We start from the raw sequence: 18794 nt of genomic DNA, 5'->3' as shown, positions 1-18794 counted from the left end.
CTCGAGCTGTCTCGCTCCTCGCAACCGCCACTCTTCAGTTCTGCACCACCTTGGCATGCTCTTCACCAGCAATCCCTCGACCTTATTCTCGAAGTATCTTGCCCTGAGCGTCAACACCTTACAAAAGAACAACCTTGCTATTCTGTGGCTCAATTCATTCACGACTGTTGTGTACAGACAAACTAGGACTCCCTCGGTCCTCGAAGCGACACAATATAGAACAATTCCCTGCACGTTCAAACCTTGCTCCAATGACACCAAAACGGAAAAGAGCTTGATGCATGCGAAATGATCAGCGTGTTCAAAGAATGGATGTCGTGGGAAGAGATGCTGAGAAGGTAATGACTCTGTTCGGAACTCGAATCGAGACGAGGCTTTGGAGAGACGCTCCTCGAGTCTTTGTTTCCGCACAGAGACAGCGTTTGTATCGTCAGCCAAAGGATTGGAACAATGATCTTGTTCTAACCGCAGATAAACGATGGACGTTGAACAGAACTTCGCTCCATGAAGGGTATTGGGATCCCAGCAATGTAAAGGTGCATTTAATCGGCCCCTTTCCCTCTCATCGAATGGACTTGAAGATTCAATCAACACCACTCTCAATTCACATACGCATACAAACGAGCCTCAACGAATCACAGCATTCTCTTGCAATTGCTCACTCAGTCGAAGACGCTGAGACTCGCATCACAGATTCGAACTTCATCGCTACTCGCAGTTTACAATGGGCAACGGACACTCTTCCTCCAAAAAAGACCCCCGGAAGGATTCCAGAAAGGACTCCCGGCGCGAGCCCAGGCGGGATTCCAAGAAGGACTCGAGGAAGTCCTCTTCTAGGAGAGACCACAAAAAGGACTCCAAGGGCACATCTTCTCGACATGAATCCTCCTCCCATCGCTCCCATCGCCATCGTCATTCTCATTCTCATGCCCGCTCCCATTCCCACTCCCGTTCCCACCACACTCACGGAGCCTCTCATCACAACAACAACCACCGCAACACCATCCACATGGGCAACGAACACGATGGCTCACAGCAGCGTGCCCACCAGCGGATGGATTTTATTCTCCAGCTGTTCCAGGACCACTCCCTCGTCCCCCAGATCCACCCCCTGTGGGAAAGCATGACCGAGGACGCAAGGAGTGCGACCCTGAGACTTCGGGACCGGGGCTCGGCCGTCACTGCGACGGAAAGGGATGACCTCGTCCGAATGCTTTACGTCGGGGCTCCTGACGCCCCCGAGACCATGGGCTACGGCTACGACGTTGAGGAGGACAGGCTCTACAGCCGGGACGCCTCGCCCGTCGTCAACGCCCTCGGCATCATGAACAACGAGCCCCCCAGCGAGCAAGGCTCTGCGCGCCGCCATTCGACAATCGGCCACTCCAGTGTTCCATCTACCGACGTCGGATCCTCTCAACGAAGCCGGGGCCGATCGCTTTCTCCTCTTATCCCCCAGGCTGCTGCATTCCCTCCACCTGGCCCTGCCCTTGAGCGTGCTCCTCCTCTCCAGCAGGCGGCTTCGACGGACCACCATCACGACCGCGGACACCGCTCTCACTCACGATCTCATGCTGGGCCCTCGTCCGAGGGTGATCGCCACCATCGCCACCACTCACACTCACACTCACACTCTCGCTCTCATGCTCGCGAGTCCTCGCGTGAGAGGGCCAGGAGGCGCCCGCACCCTCACAAGAAGTCGTCGTCGTCTCGCAGGAAGTAAGCTGCAACGACTATCTCCCTTCGAACCCCTTTGCCCCTTCCCCCTGTTTTCATCTTTACTCTTTTTTTGCTGTACTTTGGCTTTGCGAGCTGCTTTTGGATTTTCTGTACTGCGACTAGAGAAATGGTTTGGGAAGTTGCCATGGACACCACATGCACAGATACAACACACACACACACAGAGACATAAGGTAGGATACGTGCAGCGGAAGGGAATCTAGCTTGGACATTCGGTTGAGTTGAATTATCATTGGATAGTATACGGAGTAGCAGTAGAAAGAGAGAGGTCGATTCTGATTGATAGCCTGAGAAATATTGCATTAAAATTGATTGATTGATGGAAACAAATTTGACTGTTGAATTAGTTTGCCTGTCAACGTCATAAACACTCGAGGAAGGTGCAACCGCATATCGCAACGTGACCATGATAACTACCCCTTAGGCGAGCCTTCAGTCAAACCTCCTGCCCCACACACCTTCTTTCTTTCTTCATCTCCATCTACATCTTGAGAGGCCGTCTCCATTCTCAGCTTCATATGGCATACGCTTTTATTCATTCGCTGCCGACCTGGCTCTGACTATACCCAGTGATCTCTATTCGTTTTAGCTCCTTTATTCGTTCTTTTCCAGCTCCTCGCGCTTCGAAATACCCATTTGATACCCATTGAGACCGATCTCACCTCCAGCATCCAATACGCCTTCCTTCCCATCAACCCCCCCAGCCACTTCGACCTATTTTTCATCTTCATTGGATTATTCGAGCTTTTGCAATCCGCCGGGTCAGTTCTCCGTCCGTTGGGTATCACCCACTCCGATTTTATAAACTCCTCAGCACCAACCCATTATTAGCAAACCCCCATCCCAAACTCCTTCAAAACAATCCCAATAAACGCCGCTGTTCACCATTAGCTAATAAAGTGTTGCAAGTGTCTTCGCCGTCGGAATCCAGAAGCAATTCCTTTCCTCGTATACCTCAGAAACATGACCCCATGTCTCATCAAGCGCCCGAAACAACGTGAATTTCATAGCCGATCAACACCTCGGTGTTTGTTCCTTCCCATCCGCGATTGCCCGCTGCGCTTAGCATGAATCTGCTCGTGGGATCGATGTACAGACTCGAGATGACACCTGCTCTGGGGGGTCCCGGTATGATGAGGAACGGCACGGTCGAGTGCTTGAAAGCGCGAGATTCTCGCAAATCATAAAGCCTGAGAATGTCGTGTGACGCACTGGATTGAGAGTTGTGTCAGTCAGCGTTTGAACAAAGGAGGGCCACGCATATGCTGGCTGTCTTCCGTCTCTCCGAATCTCCTCCACCTTATTCCTTTTTTGTCTTCACGATGTCCACCAACACCACACAAGGGATAGGAAATCAACTCACCAGACCAAGTGCCGCCCGTTGACCATGGGCTTAATGGCACTCACTGCTCCGCTGCCTGCCGGAAACCGAAGCACCCTCTCCGGCTGCCATCCCCTCTTGGCTTTGGCAATGTCAAACTCCTCGACCGTTCCGTTACGTCTGCCCGCATAGATCTTGTTGCCGTCTGGGCTCCAACAGGCGCTCATGCACCAAGGCGGCACGCCTACTCTATTTGGAATCCTGGCTACGGCGCTGGGAACACGCCTGTCCCAGATGCGAATCGTGCCGTCAATGGCTGATGAAAGGAAGGTCGTCTGCGATACCTGCGTGGGATCGAATTGAGTCGGTGGTGGCTGCGAACTGACAATCATTGGGGACCGCGGCCTCTTGGTGCCCAGGCGCTCAGATGACGCCTCAGCTGTGGATTCGCCCTCCAGGGATTGGGCCTGCTGTTGGAGTGATTGGCTTGAATCGTCCATCTTGTTCGCCTCGGTATCCGTCGCCAGTTCTGTCTGCTCCGTCACTCCAGAGAGAGTGGACATCTGGGTGTCACCAAGGTTAAGAGCTGAGGCCGAAGCCGAAGCTGGAGCCGCGTCTGGCGCGGGAGCGTGCGACGTTGATTCGGAAGCTGGTGCCGGGCCTGAAATGGACATCGAGACATCTACGTCCATGGCATCGTCTGCAGGATCTGACTGTTTGAGCTCCTTGTCTGCCTCCATGCGGCCCATATTCTCCATTGCCTTGTCTGCTGAGTGGTCCATCCCCGCCTCATTGCTTCCTGCCATGTTCATACCACCGCCGAATTCGTCGTCATCGTGGCCAAACGGCTGCTCCCCTGCCGTCTCACCAAAGAGACTTCCAGCATCATCGCTTCCGCCAAACAGACTCTCGTGGGCCGGAGAAGCCGCAGCCGCAGCGTCAGTCTCGTCCCTCGTGGCGACAGTAATGGACTTGTCGAGTCCATTGGGGCTTCTGATATTTGCACTCCCTGTGAAGCTCGCGCCAGCGATGGGTGCTCCGTTGTTGGTAGATATCGTGCTGGAAGGCAGAGGCTCGTCGGCATCTGCTGGGACTGGGGCGCCGCTCGCTGGTCGCAGCTCAATGGACGAAATCTGACCTCCGCTGCCGTCAAAGCTCCGCTTGATGTGCCCCGTATCGAGGTCCCAGTCAAAAATGTTCTTATCCCAGGAGCCGCTGAGCACACTTCTCTCATTGGGGGCCAAAGTGAGCACGCTGACAGCGTTGGTGTGCTTCTGGAGAGAGCATATCCGCTTGCCCTCGTCGTGGCGAACGCTCTGCAGGTTGATTGCGCCAGACTCGAGGCCGGACAGCAGCCACAGAGCCTCTGAATGGACAGCCAGCGAGTAGACAGAGGAGAGCACATGCTCCTGGTCGCTGCGTCCCGGGGCAGCTGGTTCCTCGTTGGGCCAGTACGACATGAGGATGCCGGCCTTTGTGACCGAGTCGACAAACGGGTGTCTCTGAGCAACGGTCAGGGGCAGCTTGCCGTTGATGGTGCCCGGACCGTCGTACTTGCGGATGTAGCCGTCGGCGCCTCCGGTGATCCAGTACCGCAGATCGGGCGTAATGGCCATGGCATTGATGCTCGTCGACATGGGCGCCGCCATCGTGGGGACAATGTCGTACAGGCGCGCCGTGTAGACCTCGGGCCGGATCTTGGGCCGCCACGTCCTGTAGAGGGACGGGAGCTGGTCAAGCTCCAGCGTGTCGGAGTGCGTGCTGGGTGACGCGGGCTGCTTGCCGCGGACTCGGTCGTCGCCGTCGGCGCCCAGGTTGTCGGTCGCCTGGGCCTCGTCGGCCGCCACGACGACGGTAGTGTTCTCGCCATCAGCATCGTCGCCGTTGTCGTCTCCTCCGTCTGCCGCCTGCTCGTCGCCGTTGTCGCCATCACCTTCGTCCTCCCTCTCGCCATCTTCCTCCCTGTCACCTTCGACATCGGCCTCGGCATCAACCTCAGCGTCGACCTCGCCCTCGCCCTCTCCCTCGTCGACGTCATCCATCACTTCGTCGGGCTCATTGTCACGGTCCGAGGTGGGTGAGCTGGCTCGTGACTGGTCGTCCTCGTCCATTTCTGCTGTCGCAATGGCGCTGATGACTTCTCCAGATGGCTATTCGAAGCAAGATTACCCTCGGATGACCGCGACAGCATGCAGCTTGACGAAGATGCGCCACGACAGCAAGACGCAAGCAAGCAATCAAACGTTCGCCGTCTAAGTTTGTTGGGAACGGCGTTCATTATGTCGGCCCTTTGGGAGGAAGTAGCCAAAGCTACGTAATTGCTTAGTAAGTTGAAGCTATGGCGTTGCAATCTGGCCCGTGCGGCAGCCTCGTCCCCCATCGCCAACCTCATAGCCTCGCTACCCTACCCTGCTATCATGCCAACCTGCCCTGTGTTGCCTGTCTTCGCTCGATGCAGCCTCATTGCCTTTGGTTCTCGGCAGCCTCGTTGGCTTGTGAGGCTGCCATGGTTCTCTCACCTTCGCTCCCTCGCATTTTGCCCTGATTAGGCTGCACGAATCTGCATGAGGCTTCTGCTAACGACTGGGCCTACGACGGGCTCTGCGAGTCTGCGATCAATGTTTATTACCTGGTCCTATAGCTACCTGGCCTTAGAAAGAATCATGTCAAGTCCTACAACTGAGCAAATATAAGGATACCACCCCCCTAAATCAAATCCCCCGACTCCCCCGAGCCCTCAGCCCGCCGAGCTTGAGCCCTTGCACGCTCCATAAGCCGTTCCTCCTGTTGAAGGAAGTTGCGATAGCCAAAGGCCATCATCTCGTCGCTAGTCGCGTTTGCTACCTGCGTACGCAGCGCCGCCAAAGCAGCTTCCCCAGCCTCCTCTGCAGCATCAGCCATCTCCTCCCATCGCCTCATCTGCCGCAGGAAAGGCGTGTCTAGCGGAGCCTGTTCAGTCCTCAGAGGAGGAAGCTCGGAAGGCTGCAGGGGAGGTATAATGGGAGGCTGCAGGGTGGCTGCAAACGGGAGGACAGGGCCAGGCGGCCTGCATTCACGCGGGCATCTGCATAGCTCGTTGCACCGCATCTCGCACAGATGGCCGCAAAAGAGAATTTTGGGGCAGGGCTCCTCGCAATTGCGATGCTCATGGTCCTGGGGATGGCATTGGTCGCTGCACTTGTGGCCTTTGGGGCACTCCCCATTGCACGGCTTCATGCAGCCACCCGCAGAGATGCGCTTCCACTCCTTGGCCGTCCTGATAGGAGTGATGTTGCTGTGGGTACGACAAGTGACTGGCAGATAGTCCCCGGTCTGCGTTCCGAAGGCGTTGAAGACCTTTTGCCACGTCTCGTAGCTTTTCTGGCTGCTGCTGAGGATGTGCTGTGCGTTTCCAAACACATACATTCCCCGTCTTGCTCTGCTCATGGCAACAACAGCACGATTCTCGTCTTCAACGAACCCCACAGTTGTGCGTCTGTTAGCACCCATCGGATTTGATGGGCTTCGAACCAGGGAGAGTATAATAACATCATTCTCTTCACCCTGGAAACCATCAACTGTCCGTACCGACCAAACTGGCTGCAGTCTCTTGAGCATCTGATCGAAACGGATCAACTGGTTGATGAGCTCGACCTGGGCGCTATAGTATGTCAAAACGGTGACCTGGTTGGGCTCGACGTCGTTCAACATCAGATAGCGTATAAAGCCAACAACCATGTCTGCTTCTTCATAGTTTGAGTAAGACAGCTTCTTCCCCCACGTCTCAGGCGACTGGTGCTGAAACCACCAGAGATTCGTCCCGCCCATTCCAGGCACTGGTGGGCGATTTCTGATGTCCTTGACCGACCAGTGATCCCGCAGCATAGGGTAAAACGTCTGGACTACCTCGCGGATCCGCGGGATCATGCGGCGCTGCACTTGGAGCGTCTTGTAGGGTAGGCCAAGCTTCACAAGCCTCTCAAACATGGACACCTTGAGGTTGTATGGCGGGGAACCGAGGAATTGAATGTCAACTTGGGGAGTCAACTGCTGATGATCCCCTACCAAGGCCAGCTGCTCCAGAGAGGGGAACATTGCGGCGGCGATATTGGCCTCCCGAGTCTCAGCTGCCTCTTCGATGAGCATGACACGAGGCAGCAGGGCGGCCAGCATGCCACGATACTTGGACAAGCCTGTGGTGGTACAGCCAATGATGTCGATACCTTCACAGTCGATAATATGAAGTGTGTTGGCCAGCCGATGGATCTTGAGTGTCTCGCAGACTTCCTTGTACACCTGCAGCTGCTCTCGAATCGCCTGGATAGTGCGATCTCTCAGCCGCGTCTTCAGGTAGTAGTAAACCATGGGCCTTGCCTTTGAGTTGATTTTGTTGAGGTCCGGATTGCCCCTGACTAGCGCTCTGGCCTCCTGCCACCAGCGCCCAGTCCTCCGACAGCCGGGAGGCACGGGGGCCACGGTGTGCTGGGGATCGAATGGAAGAAATAGACCGCGAAGTTGGAAGGCAGCGTCATCCGGAGCTTTGCCTCGTATAGCCTGTCCCTCCTCTTCCAGGTCGTCATCCGGAGTGTCATCAATTCTTCCCACAATGGCCTTCCTAGTCTTGCCGGGCAGCATGGAGCGAATACCTTCTTCTGGGTCCTGATTGGAGAAGCTGTAGAGCCAGCCAATCATCAAGCTGATCTCATTTGGGTCTTCTGTATCTTCGTCCTTGGCAATTTGTGCAGCCGCTGGGCTGCTATCAACGAGAGATTGATATTGCTGGGCAGATATGAGTTTGGCTTCAAGAAGTTCCTGGGCGCCGACAAGGTCCCGGGTATACGCCTCAACCAGCTCTTCAATGCTGCTGCATATTTGTTTCCATGATGCTAGGCCTCGATAGTCCTGTCTTCGGAACCTGGACCTCGATCGGATATTGTACAATGAACATCGAGAAACAAACTCGGAGCGGGACTGGCCACCAAGGCGAAGGATCTTGCCAACCCTGTGATCAAGACACAAATCCAGAATTTGGTCCAGTGCGTGGTTCGTCTGAGCCGAGATAATGATGGGCGCTCGACGCGATTCTGGGCCTGCTGCATTTTGCGTTTCGACGAAGCCGCGAATGGCCACCAGAGAGGTGAATGTCTTGCCAGTTCCCGGAGGCCCCTGAACGATGGAGAGCGCTTGTGTGGACATGATGTCAAATGCTTCCTTCTGTGACTGGTCGAAACGATCGGCAGCTTGGGGGACGACGATAGTATCGCCGGCTGGATTGATGGCTCTTGCCAGGCGGCATTCGTCGTCGTCTACGCAGATAGTCGAGCTGCCAGTTGCGGCAGCTGACAGCCTGCCGCTGGCTGAGGGGTCCAGAATGAACCGGTCAAGAGGAGTCCTAAGAAGAATGTCAGTATGGCTTAAAGGAAAGATAAACAAGATGAAGGGGCTGTTTAGGGGTTATAGTACTTACTGGTACATAGCAGCATGTTGCAAGCCGAGCATCGTATGGCGGACATTCTCAAAGTAGCCAACCTTGGCCTCGAGCATCACAAACTCCTCGATTGGGTCAATCAGGGTCTCGCTGGTGTTGGCGAAGAAGAGCTCAACGCGCGGAGGGTGCCACGGATTATCGCCATCCTCGACAACGGGCACAGCCCTGCCGTTGAAGGATCGGGTGGCGATGGTTGCGACGATGCACTTCGACCGAAAATAGTCCCAGCTCGGCGACAAAGCCACTAGCGTGCCCGGAGTGAGCCGATCAGAGTCTCTCCAGTCGATTGGTGTGGGAACCCTCTCTGTCGAGAATCTGATGCGACTGCAAGCTCCTTGCTTGCTGAGGAGTATGCCTGTGACTTTGACCTGAGGAAGGGGAAAGAGAGGAGGGGGAGGGAGAGAGGGTCAGTTTAGATACTTTTCGCGAGGTCGGTGAGGAAGAGCAAAACGAGGCCGGGGAGAAGAGGCAAAGATACAAACCTTAGTATAAATATAGGCCTTGCTCCTCTCGCCCTCCATCATCTTCCGATCCTCCCGAAACTCGGCGACGGCCTCCCTCAGAGGCTCGGTGGCCTCGTAGCGACACAGCTCGTAGTGAACCCTGAGATACTCTACCTTGGAGTCTGGGAAAGCATCGAGGCGGTTCCTAGGAGGTAGAGGAGTGTTATCGGCCATCAGAGCTGAGGCGTGAACCATCTCGGGAGTCGATCGCCAGGCCTCGCGGAAGTCGTCACTGAACTGCTGGTCGAGCTGACCGTTTCGAACGTGCAGCGACAACTTGGCAGAAGTTTCCAGGCGGAAAAAATCCTAAAGTAAACAATTAGGCCAAGCAAGGGAGTATGAACAGATAGACAGGAAAATCACAACATAGGACTTACAGAAGCTGGCGCTGGCACGTAGCTGAGTGGCTCGTGGATTGGCTCTTCTATAACAGCATCCTCATCTTCGGGGCTAACAGGAGAAGCGGGAGCGGGATCTGGACTCTCACCATCCTCAGGCGCTGGGTAGAGTGGCTCTTTGCCTTTGCCGCTGTCCAGTGAAGGCTGAGGAAGGGATGTACCATCTTGAGGGGCCACGGAATCGAAGTGGAGAAGCTCTTCGCCTTCGTGAATGGGCTCAAGGGGGGTGTAAGCCTGCCAGGCTTGGCCCGAAGGCTGAGAGTCAAGGAGACTCATATGTTGAAGCTCCACAGGCCCATCAGGAGGAAGGGCCGTGACGCCCTGGTCTTCGCCCGGAGCGTCAAAAACAATAAGATTCTGTTCGCCATGCGATGCGGGCTCGAGGTTGGGACGTCCTTGGCTTCCCGGGTTCGCGGTATACTAAGGCCAGTCAGTTGAACATGATAGAAATTGGAGAAGGAAAACCGAACAAAGACTCACGGAGACTGAGCCAGGCTTGGGATGCCCATGCCCGTGGTGCTCCTTGTGGTTCAGCCAATCACGAACGTAGCTGTAAACATTCGTGCCAGCCGACATGGCTGGCTGTCGCCTCTTCAACTAAAGGACGAAAGTCAGCGAAGACACAATCGCAGTGGCAAAAAGGAGAGGTACTCACGAGTTCTGAGAGGTTGTTCATTGTGGAGGCAGTGCGGCGAAGAGGGTCATGGACGCAACAGAGGAAGATGAAGATAGGCGATAAATGGAAAGGCGACAGGTGAACGTTGATAGACAATGGCGGTAGATGAAAACAATAGGAGAAGGCGATAACGGAGACGATGTATGACGATATAGACCACCAGCCGTGATAAAGCGGGAGAGGCGGGTGCTCCAGTAAGGAATGACATAAAAACCCAGTGCCGGCTGGTGAGAAAGGATCGTGAGAGGACAAGAGAGGAGAAAAGAAGAGAAGTCAAAAGTTTGGGGAGCGAAAAGGAAAAGGAAAAAAGATGTCGGGTGCTGTGGTTGAATTTAAGGAAGGAGGCACCTGTAGGAAGGCGGTCTGCAGACGTGCACCTAAGGCATCAACCCTTCTGGTACCGGACAGGTGCACGACATTCGCTCCTGCCTCTGATATTCACTGAATCAGGGACGATTTGATTGGCATGATTTTCGAACCACCAATTTTTCCTCACATCATGGGGAACAGAGTGATTTGTTGAGAAAATGCTGGCCCCTGAGCGGGAAGTGATATCCCCCTTATGCAGTGACTTGGGCAATGGTTTGCAAACTTTAGCCAGGAGTGTGTAGGTATGGATGAATGTTCTAGGAGTAAAACAACTGACAATTCTAATTCTTCTGCAATGCTTTCAAAGAGTACCTTGAGACTACCTACCTGAAAGTCACCTGCTTGTCATTTGCCAAGTCTTCTTCAGGACTATGCCAGTGCTTGCCGGCTGGTGCTTTGTTCATGTTTCTACCGCGTGATACGCCGATTTCTCAGGCTTCCCTCTCTTCTCTTCTCTTCTGTTTAATTTGGCATTCTACCCTTTTCCCTCACTACTTGAGCTTCTCTGCTCTTCCAACTCCGCGCCAGGGGTAATGTCCCCTTTCTAATATCTATAGAGGTATCGCAGCCGCGTCGGTTCCCCCGTACTGTCTTGAAGTAGAGATCTCTGAGAAACCACTGAGTCTATTACTATAGGTACTCCAGAAGCCTCCTATTACAAATTATACTGACTTTTCTATTCGAATATCTGCTTCTGATGTCCACCCTCTGCCTGACCGAACGCTATCTCCATTACCAAGAGAACGAGCAGCGACAGCCTCTCTTCGCAATGCTACTCGGCCGACGAACATCAAGAAGACTAGGCGCGTTGAGGAGGACGAATACAAGGAGCAGGGGAGAAGGGAAAGGGGAGACATTGACGACCATTTCCAATACCGTCCTGGATCTTCCCAACATACTATATCCCGCACTTGTGATCATTTGACACTACTATCCATCGACAGCCTGTTGCACCTGCGAAGCCGCTTTTTGGAAACATACGCTTGATAGTAATAGAGTCCAATCAGTGAAGATTCACAGGGAACCGAATATAGTCAGCGTTCTTGTTAAGGCGAGCTCCCCATTGATACCCTCAAGCAACATCTCTATCTCGCCCGGGGCTATTGGGACTTACAGAAAATCTGCTTCGCAATGCTTTTGCTATACATAAGGAGGGGAAGCGGAATTTAGAGGCAGTGGACGCTTCAATCAGGCATATATGAGTTCACTCTTGCCAATATGGAATAAGACAGCCGCGTTCGAGCGAGCCTGGTCTACAAGGAAGAAGGTGGTCTTGAGAACTAAGGAATAATACCCCTGGGCCGGCACATATGCAGACCTACCTCTCTATCCGTACACTAGATTATTAGCGTCACGAGAGCAATAGTAAAAAACAAAAAGAAAGACAGATAAAGTCAAGCGAAGCCCGTGGCTAGCATTTGTGAGAAAAAAAGAAATTTGAGTGCGTAATCTGGGAATCGAACCCAGGGCTCCCCGACGTTGCGGATGGCAACGGAGAATTTTACCACTAAACCAATTACGCTTTGGATGCTTAACGGTTTCCAATTTGCATATAAGATCCTTTTGCAAAAAGCGAGCCCTCTGCAGCAGAACATTAGTGTAAGTTCCTGTGATACTACCCAGATGTTATAATCCTATTACATAACGAGTATTTCTGGAGTCTACTAATATTAAGTGAGCTAATAACTGGAGGCAGTTGTGATACTGTTTAGGGCAAAAGCAAGGTGAGTACAGCTTCGAAAGATAAGGTAGTATAATATCTAAGTCTCCTTCTACTATGATACTCTATACATCTTCCCGAGACAATGCTTCAATAGACATAATGCCATTCATAGACGGTGATCAACAGTACATCTGGTATTGACCGACCAAAGCAGAATAGATCCTTAGAATGACTTACCTCGTATCTCAATTAGCATACACCGGAAAGAATCGACTCTGATTCAGAAATTGGTTGTCTCCTCCAGTTCAGCCGACCATCGGGTCTAACGCTCCAGTCCGACGCCTCCTCCACCAGTTCCCAGTTTCCAGTTGCCGGGTTCTTCTGCACAAAACGGAATATGATGCTGGTACCAAAGTCTTCAAAGACGAGCTCGCGCCGCCTGAGGCGCATCCACTGCTCGTTCTCATCTCCTTCCATGGCGTTTGTGATCTCCGTATCGTTGTTCTTAATGGCAATGGCTCTGAAGATCCTGCTGTCTCTCAGGGCGTTGCGGATAGGATACTGGCCCAGGATTCGAATTGCATCTTCTCTAACGGCCCGGTCTCGACAGCCAAAGGAGACGACAAATAGCGGCCAAGTCCATCCTGCGTCCATGGCAAAGCCGCAGTTGGGCCGGGACTTGAGCAGCATCTCTGCAAGACTGTTGATTTCGCGATATTGTGGCGTGAGACCCTTGACGGTGATGAGGCTGGAGTATCGTGGGACGGTGGTATAGATGTAGAGGATGAGATATTCGATTCGGATGCTCATGGCCTGTAGATACTGGGCTCGGTCGGTTTGGGCGTCGCGGAGGACGGCTTGATACATGGGCTCGTACGCCTCGGTCCAGCGCTGCAGCCAGTACCGAGACTCGGCGATGAATTTAGACAAGGTTGCGTTCGATTTGAGGCTTGCGAATTTCCGGTCCAACTCAGCTGGGTCGGTCGTCTTGTGAAGTGCAAGATCTGCCGTCACCCTGGTCAGCATCGGAACGTGGCGGACCATCTGTCGCTGCACCAGTCCCCAATAGTCTCGCATTTCATCCCACGAGGTGAAGTGGCGTGGCATATCGTCTAGTGAGGAAATCCTGGTGAGCTTCGGTCGAAAGTATGGGGAATGTTTCGTAAAAGGGATTATCCCTGGCGGTCGTCGAGGACTAGGAGGAGGGGCTCGAGGTGACCACGGGTCACTCTGGCTCTGGGGGCTCGGCAGGCCGGTTATTTGCACCTGAGGGCTCTCAGGCGACAGCATGGGGGGCGTTTCGGGCTGGCTCGGTGGACTCGGGGCTGCCGTTGCAGAGGGATGTCTTGTGGATGAGTAATTGGCTGTTTCGTGGTATTGCCGTTGCGGATTTTGTGGCGATAGCGAAGAAGGAGAAGTGAAGGACGACGGTGAGGAAGCTGAAGGGGTTGGAGATGAGGATTGTTGACCTGTAGGCTGGGGAGGTTGCGGTGGGAAGAAGGCCTTTCTATATGACCCCATGAAGGACCGCGACTGCAGCTCCAGGGGCTTGTAGCAGTCTAAAATGTCCTGCACCATGGCTGGCGGCGCGGGAGCAATGCTGACAAGATCTGGAGCTTTGTCGGTGCAGTTGGCGAGTTCGTTGAGCATGGAGAAGCCGTGAGTTATGTGCTTAAGAGCGGCCGGTACGTTTCCTCTTTGGGTTTCGAAGCAGATGAATAGCAGGGAAGAAAGCAGAGCAGTTCTCATGCCCTCTCTCGTAGGCTTCATCTCCGATTGCATACGGAGGGCTTCGCAATAGTAGACGACGGCGTTCAGATAGTGTCGATTACTGCTGTCGAGTCCCGATTCCGACCCGTGGACTTGGTACGCCTTTCGTAGAGCTCCCACGGCCATTGCCCCGTATCGCAGCGTGTTTTCTTCTAGCGTGACCTGGGGCATCGTGGCTGTCCAAAGACGAGTCTGGTCGATGAAGCCCCCTAGAAAGGTGACTGAAAGCTGTGACCATTCAACGAAATAGTCTCGCTGGTCATTGTTGGCGAAGCGGATGGTGTTGACAAGCGGTTCGATGATGAGCAGAGGTGCCTTTTTGGAGTGTATGAGTTTGCCCTTGGACGGCGGGGCACGAGATTGATGTTGTGAAGAGGAGGCGGAAGAGGGGTTGTCCGAGTAGGAGTCGCAGTAGCCGCGCCACTTCATGCAGTTGAGGCACGCCGGTCGAGTTTCGTCGCACTTGACATGTCGTTTTCTGGGAGAAAATAAGAGAGTTTAGTTCCGGCTACCAAAGTAGCGTGTCCAAGTTGTGAATGCGGAGAGAATGAGGAGAACCTGATGCGGACGCAGGCAGCGAATCCTTGAGCCTGAGGCAACTTACTTGCCTGGCCATCACCACAACAGCTGGTTAGCAAGAGACGTGATACAAAGGGCCGGTCTTTATTTGTAGACATACAAGTGAGGCAGCCAGTGCGGGCACGAGTTGAACTGCGCCGAGTATGTCTCGCCCTCGAGTCTAGGGCGAAGCGATGAATGCTGGGCTGTCCGGTTGACGCAGGCTCCACCTGTGGTTGAGCAGAACGTGCTGAGCGGCTGTTGTTTAAAAGGCTCCTTCGTTAGAATTCTGCCATAACTCATGGATTGGTCCTTGACAGGGCCGGGCTCGTCATTGTTCGACCAATGTTTGCCCTCGCTCGAAGTAAGCGACATCTCATGAACTCACCTGCTTGAACTGCCCCTTTGGACGATCGGTAAGGTGAATTGGATCTCCATTATGTCTGAGCGATGCTCTTGGTTCTCCGGGCACCTCGTGTATCAGCGAGGCCTTCGTTAAACTTCAATGCCTGTGTTCGGTCTTTGTGTTGCGTCGGAGGCTGGTCAGCAGCTACCTATGGAGATGAGGCCGAGTTAACGGAGGTCGTGCCGAACTTGTCTTCTTGGCGGCTTTGCTTTAACTAAGTTATGGTAGAAATAACAGGCAACACTGGTAGACGTAATAATAACGGCTCCGATCGCTCGCTCGGCGGTTTCTGAGTATCATGGACTCATTTCGTAATTATTCACACTTTCTTCAGATTCGGTGTTGTCTCTTGCTCAAGAGGAAACCGCAATGGTCGCCTCAAACACGAAGCGCGGAAGGCAAGAAAAAAACAAAGGATCAAAAACAAGGCGGTTGCTGGTTCTTAGTTCAGGATTCGTCTGTGCTTTTAGCCACCTGAAGAGGATTCCGTGGTCGACGACGGGGCCTTTGGCTTCAAAAGTGCCGGCTCGGGAAGTGGCGCTCTGAAGACTGGAAATAAGATCGGAATATAGCGCAGGCCGAAGGAATCTGAGGGTGGGAAAAATTAGCCCAACAACCAGGATCGGATCTGGATAGAGGTTACATTTGTACTCGCCTTGACAGCAGGGAGAAACGGTGGACGTCGGGCGAGGGGGAAAAACAAGGAAAGAAAACCGAAGGATGAAAGACGAGAACAAAGGGCAGGAAAAGAGATGGTCTGCTCGGTATCCCGTAGGTAAATATTGGGGGGCCGTTGAAAGCAAGATGCCATGCCGCTATTCCACACTCCGGGCAGGGATGTTGAGTCGAAAAGGCACACCGGAGCCTGGCAGGGATGATTAAGCTGGGGGATGAGGACCCAATCTGTCTATGTCTGCCTTCGCACGTCGCCGTCGTTACTACTAGGCCCAAGATGGATGACGAAGACGGTACGGCAATTGGGGCGGGATAGAGCACGATTGAGAAGATGTCTCTTTATCTTGATGGCCCCGTTTGCTGAGTGCTTGGGCCATTCTGGATATGTCCGGTGTCATGGTGGTGATAGAGGTACTGTGACTTTTTTGCCCTTGTTTCTTGGTTGTTCTTATACGCTGAGTATGTATCTCTAGATTGAACCGGGACACACTTGGAGCATCACACGGATTCTGTGTCCCAGAAGTCTTAGCATTACCGAGCATGAGAAATAACCCCCCTGTGCTACAATGAAGCTCGATGCCATGTCTCGAGAGCACAAAGTAGCGCCACGTCCGATTCCAAAACGCCGTCGGGCAACTGGTTTGAGCCGGACACTGTCTGACAACCACTTAGCAACGCCTCTTCCCCTTGCCCAAACTAGAGCAGCAAGCCACCTCTGTACTAATCCTCTCTATTCTTCTTCCGTTTAAGGCTCAGGGACGGCCTAACGCAGGCAAGCGCAAGCTGAAGCGGACGCTGAAGCAGCTCAGCCCACCACCGTTGGGCTGAGGAATGTCTGGAATCTGCCCAAGCTAGTCGATACTCTGCATTCCCGTCGATAGCGTTGTGGCCCAAAGATCGTAAGTCGAACTTGCTGGGACAACCAGGGTACGGTTCAAGCATCAGCCTTGAAAAATTATCTCAAATGGGCCTGACAGGATGCATCATTGCTTGAAACATCCTGGCCGAGGTAAGCAGAGGTTCCACGCATTTCCTTATCCCTACGCTGCTCTCTTTGCACGTGCTTGACAATACTGCCTTATTCACATCTGTAGAACAGCTTGGCCAGGATCTCACCTCCCTCACCTCTCGTACCGCAGATACATATAGCTAGGCCCTGGTCTTGAAAATGGTTCTGCTCCCCTACACAACGCTAAGTCTATTCAGCTGTCCGTGAGATGTTATCTGGTGTCTTCACTTCCCACCAGATTATCGGCCGAACAACCTCTTCGAATAGAACACGAGAAACCCCGACGTCTGCAGGAAAACGCGGACTTACGAAGCACGAATGGACAGAGCATTGAGTCGAATGCAGACTTAAAGCAGACAACATGAAGCAAGAGAGATGCAGCTACTCCCACGTAGCATCGACAAAAAGCTGCAGAACCCAAGAGATCTGGAACCTGAATTGGAGCTGACAAAAAGCCGAATGCAGGGGATATAATTGCCGAACGATGCTGCGAGAAGCCCTCAGCGACCCTGGGTATGTAGAGAAGTTGTTCTTTGGTTACATCGTGCCTACAATACGATCACAGTTTTTACACCTACAACGACGCCGGAGTCTAGACACAACTCGGCAGCACCGGCCATGCTGATCGAATCCTTGTGGGTGCAATTAAGATATCATGGATCGTTAATCTCGGAGGCCGCTGACAGAAACTTTCTTTTCTCTACACCGACGAATCTTAGAGAACTACCGAGGACAAGGAGATGTCGATATCCAACCCAGCTGTTCGGGATACAGTGGGTCAAAGAGGAAAACAAAAGACAGACGGAAACCAAGATACGGCACTTGGCGTGCTGCTCTTATGTCTCCTTCCTGGCTCAGCCTTTTTCTGGCATTTGCTTCACAACCAGATTCTACTTCTCAAGTTGATGAAGAGACTTTACAAAGGAGAAAGCCTCGGCTACCCAGCAGCTTCTGACGCGCTTCCTCTGCAGATGTACGGAGTCCTTATGCCCCTGTCAGAAATAGCACCATCGAACCTCCCTTGCGCCGAGATCCCTAATGCCGGGATATGCTACTAGTACTAGTATCTGAACCGACGAAACGTTGTGCGGCCAGGGTACTATGATTGAAGCCTAGAATGTTTGCATATGGCAGGACCATTAAGGTGACATGGCTGGTCGATAGGTAGTATTACAACGGGAACCAAGTTTGGGTGTCGTTCCCAGTTGAGTTTGCATAGCAGATATCACATCCATCTTTGCAAGGGACGCGGCGGACTACGCCGAAGGCGTGATGGGCAACGCATGCAGGAGGACGAATCGAGCTGAGCCAGACTTTGACAGCAAGACCAAAGCGGCATCGGTCAACCGCATGATAACTGACAATGTCCCCAGGCAATGGACACACTAGGACCAAGCCCGTCCACATGCCGCTTCGCAGGAAGATCGCGGCCTGGCAGCTAGCGGTCTAGGCTTCCGTGCTCTGGACGCCGCCTGCCGGGGGTCTGTCAAGCCCTGTCTGTTAGACGCGGGCACTTGCATCTGGTGGGGGCGATTCCTTGTTGATTGGTGATGGCCACGGCTCTCTGCCGCACTGGGTGCTTCGTCCAGGGCATGGGCTCGTCCGGTCGCGAGGGGTTATGTTGTCTATGCGCCACTTGTTTGGAGCTCTTCCTCTTGAGTGAGGCCCTGTTCTTCACCGCTGCAAGTCTCAAACAGGACATCTCTCGGTAACAGGATTGACGGCAGACCGAGGAAGCGCCATGTGGACTGCGAACAGCCACTGAGTGTTTTGGGAACAAGCAGACGCAAGCAGGTGGGAAGTGGTGGAGTTTGGCAGCAGCACTAGATCGGCCTGTGGTGGATGTCATCTCATGCATCTCGGTGGGTTCGTTTTGTTTCGCCTTTATCATGCGTTTTGTGCTACGTGTTTGTGAGATAGATTACTAGAAAATCAAGGCATTTCATGAACACCTTCTATCTTACAGCCGATTTGCCGTGCGGGCTTCATCCGGTTCGACATGATGGGGACATGAATTTTGAGAGGTCATCGGTCAGACTCGCTGAGAAATGCTTTTGCCGGCAATGAGAGGTATTGCTGCTTGCATTGCCCACAGATTCAACCGAGTGAGGGGTCATGCAGTGTCAGAGGCCAAGGGCCAAGATTCAGGCGAAAGGGGCAACCAAGACAATGGCGCAGATCTTGCATGTCTCTCGGAAAGCAGGAAAGTTATTCTTAGTGGCTGCGTGCCGGTCAAGGT

The 18794-nt window shown here is 53.4% G+C and overlaps 4 protein-coding genes and 1 non-coding gene across 5 annotated transcripts; 1 reads left to right on the top strand and 4 right to left on the bottom strand.

Moving 5' to 3' along the window:
* Positions 1–724: 724 nt before the first annotated feature.
* Positions 725–1723, top strand: BBK36DRAFT_1136901 (hypothetical protein; the record flags this gene model as incomplete). Its single annotated transcript, XM_024893113.1, has 1 exon — positions 725–1723. The coding sequence occupies one exon, from the start codon at positions 725–727 to the stop codon at positions 1721–1723; it is 999 nt and encodes a 332-aa protein (XP_024753544.1).
* A 996-nt stretch (positions 1724–2719) lies between these two features.
* On the bottom strand, positions 2720–5172 carry BBK36DRAFT_1108470 (WD40 repeat-like protein; the record flags this gene model as incomplete). Its single annotated transcript, XM_024889370.1, has 4 exons — positions 2720–2951; positions 3104–3547; positions 3698–5043; positions 5095–5172. 4 exons carry the CDS (start codon positions 5170–5172, stop codon positions 2720–2722), a joined length of 2100 nt encoding a protein of 699 aa, XP_024753543.1.
* Positions 5173–5767: 595 nt separating this feature from the next.
* BBK36DRAFT_1173567 (hypothetical protein) lies at positions 5768–9312 on the bottom strand (the record flags this gene model as incomplete). Its single annotated transcript, XM_024895871.1, has 4 exons — positions 8949–9312; positions 8508–8804; positions 6095–8387; positions 5768–6043 (listed from the first exon to the last, which is right to left on the bottom strand). Exons 1-4 carry the CDS (start codon positions 9224–9226, stop codon positions 5768–5770), a joined length of 3144 nt encoding a protein of 1047 aa, XP_024753542.1. The 5' UTR covers positions 9227–9312.
* A 2604-nt stretch (positions 9313–11916) lies between these two features.
* On the bottom strand, positions 11917–11996 carry BBK36DRAFT_t1. The gene has a single exon. It is a non-coding gene; the product is annotated as a tRNA-Gly (tRNA).
* A 390-nt stretch (positions 11997–12386) lies between these two features.
* Positions 12387–14840, bottom strand: BBK36DRAFT_1164775 (hypothetical protein; the record flags this gene model as incomplete). The annotated part of the gene is made up of 4 exons (XM_024894692.1): positions 12387–13501; positions 13607–14385; positions 14583–14671; positions 14784–14840. The coding sequence occupies 4 exons, from the start codon at positions 14838–14840 to the stop codon at positions 12387–12389; spliced, it is 2040 nt and encodes a 679-aa protein (XP_024753541.1).
* Between the last annotated feature and the right edge of the window lie 3954 nt (positions 14841–18794).

The sequence above is a fragment of the Trichoderma citrinoviride genome, assembly GCF_003025115.1.
Source record: "Trichoderma citrinoviride strain TUCIM 6016 unplaced genomic scaffold BBK36scaffold_1, whole genome shotgun sequence".
NCBI lineage: Eukaryota > Fungi > Ascomycota > Sordariomycetes > Hypocreales > Hypocreaceae > Trichoderma > Trichoderma citrinoviride.
This window is presented reverse-complemented; position numbering and strand designations above follow the sequence as displayed.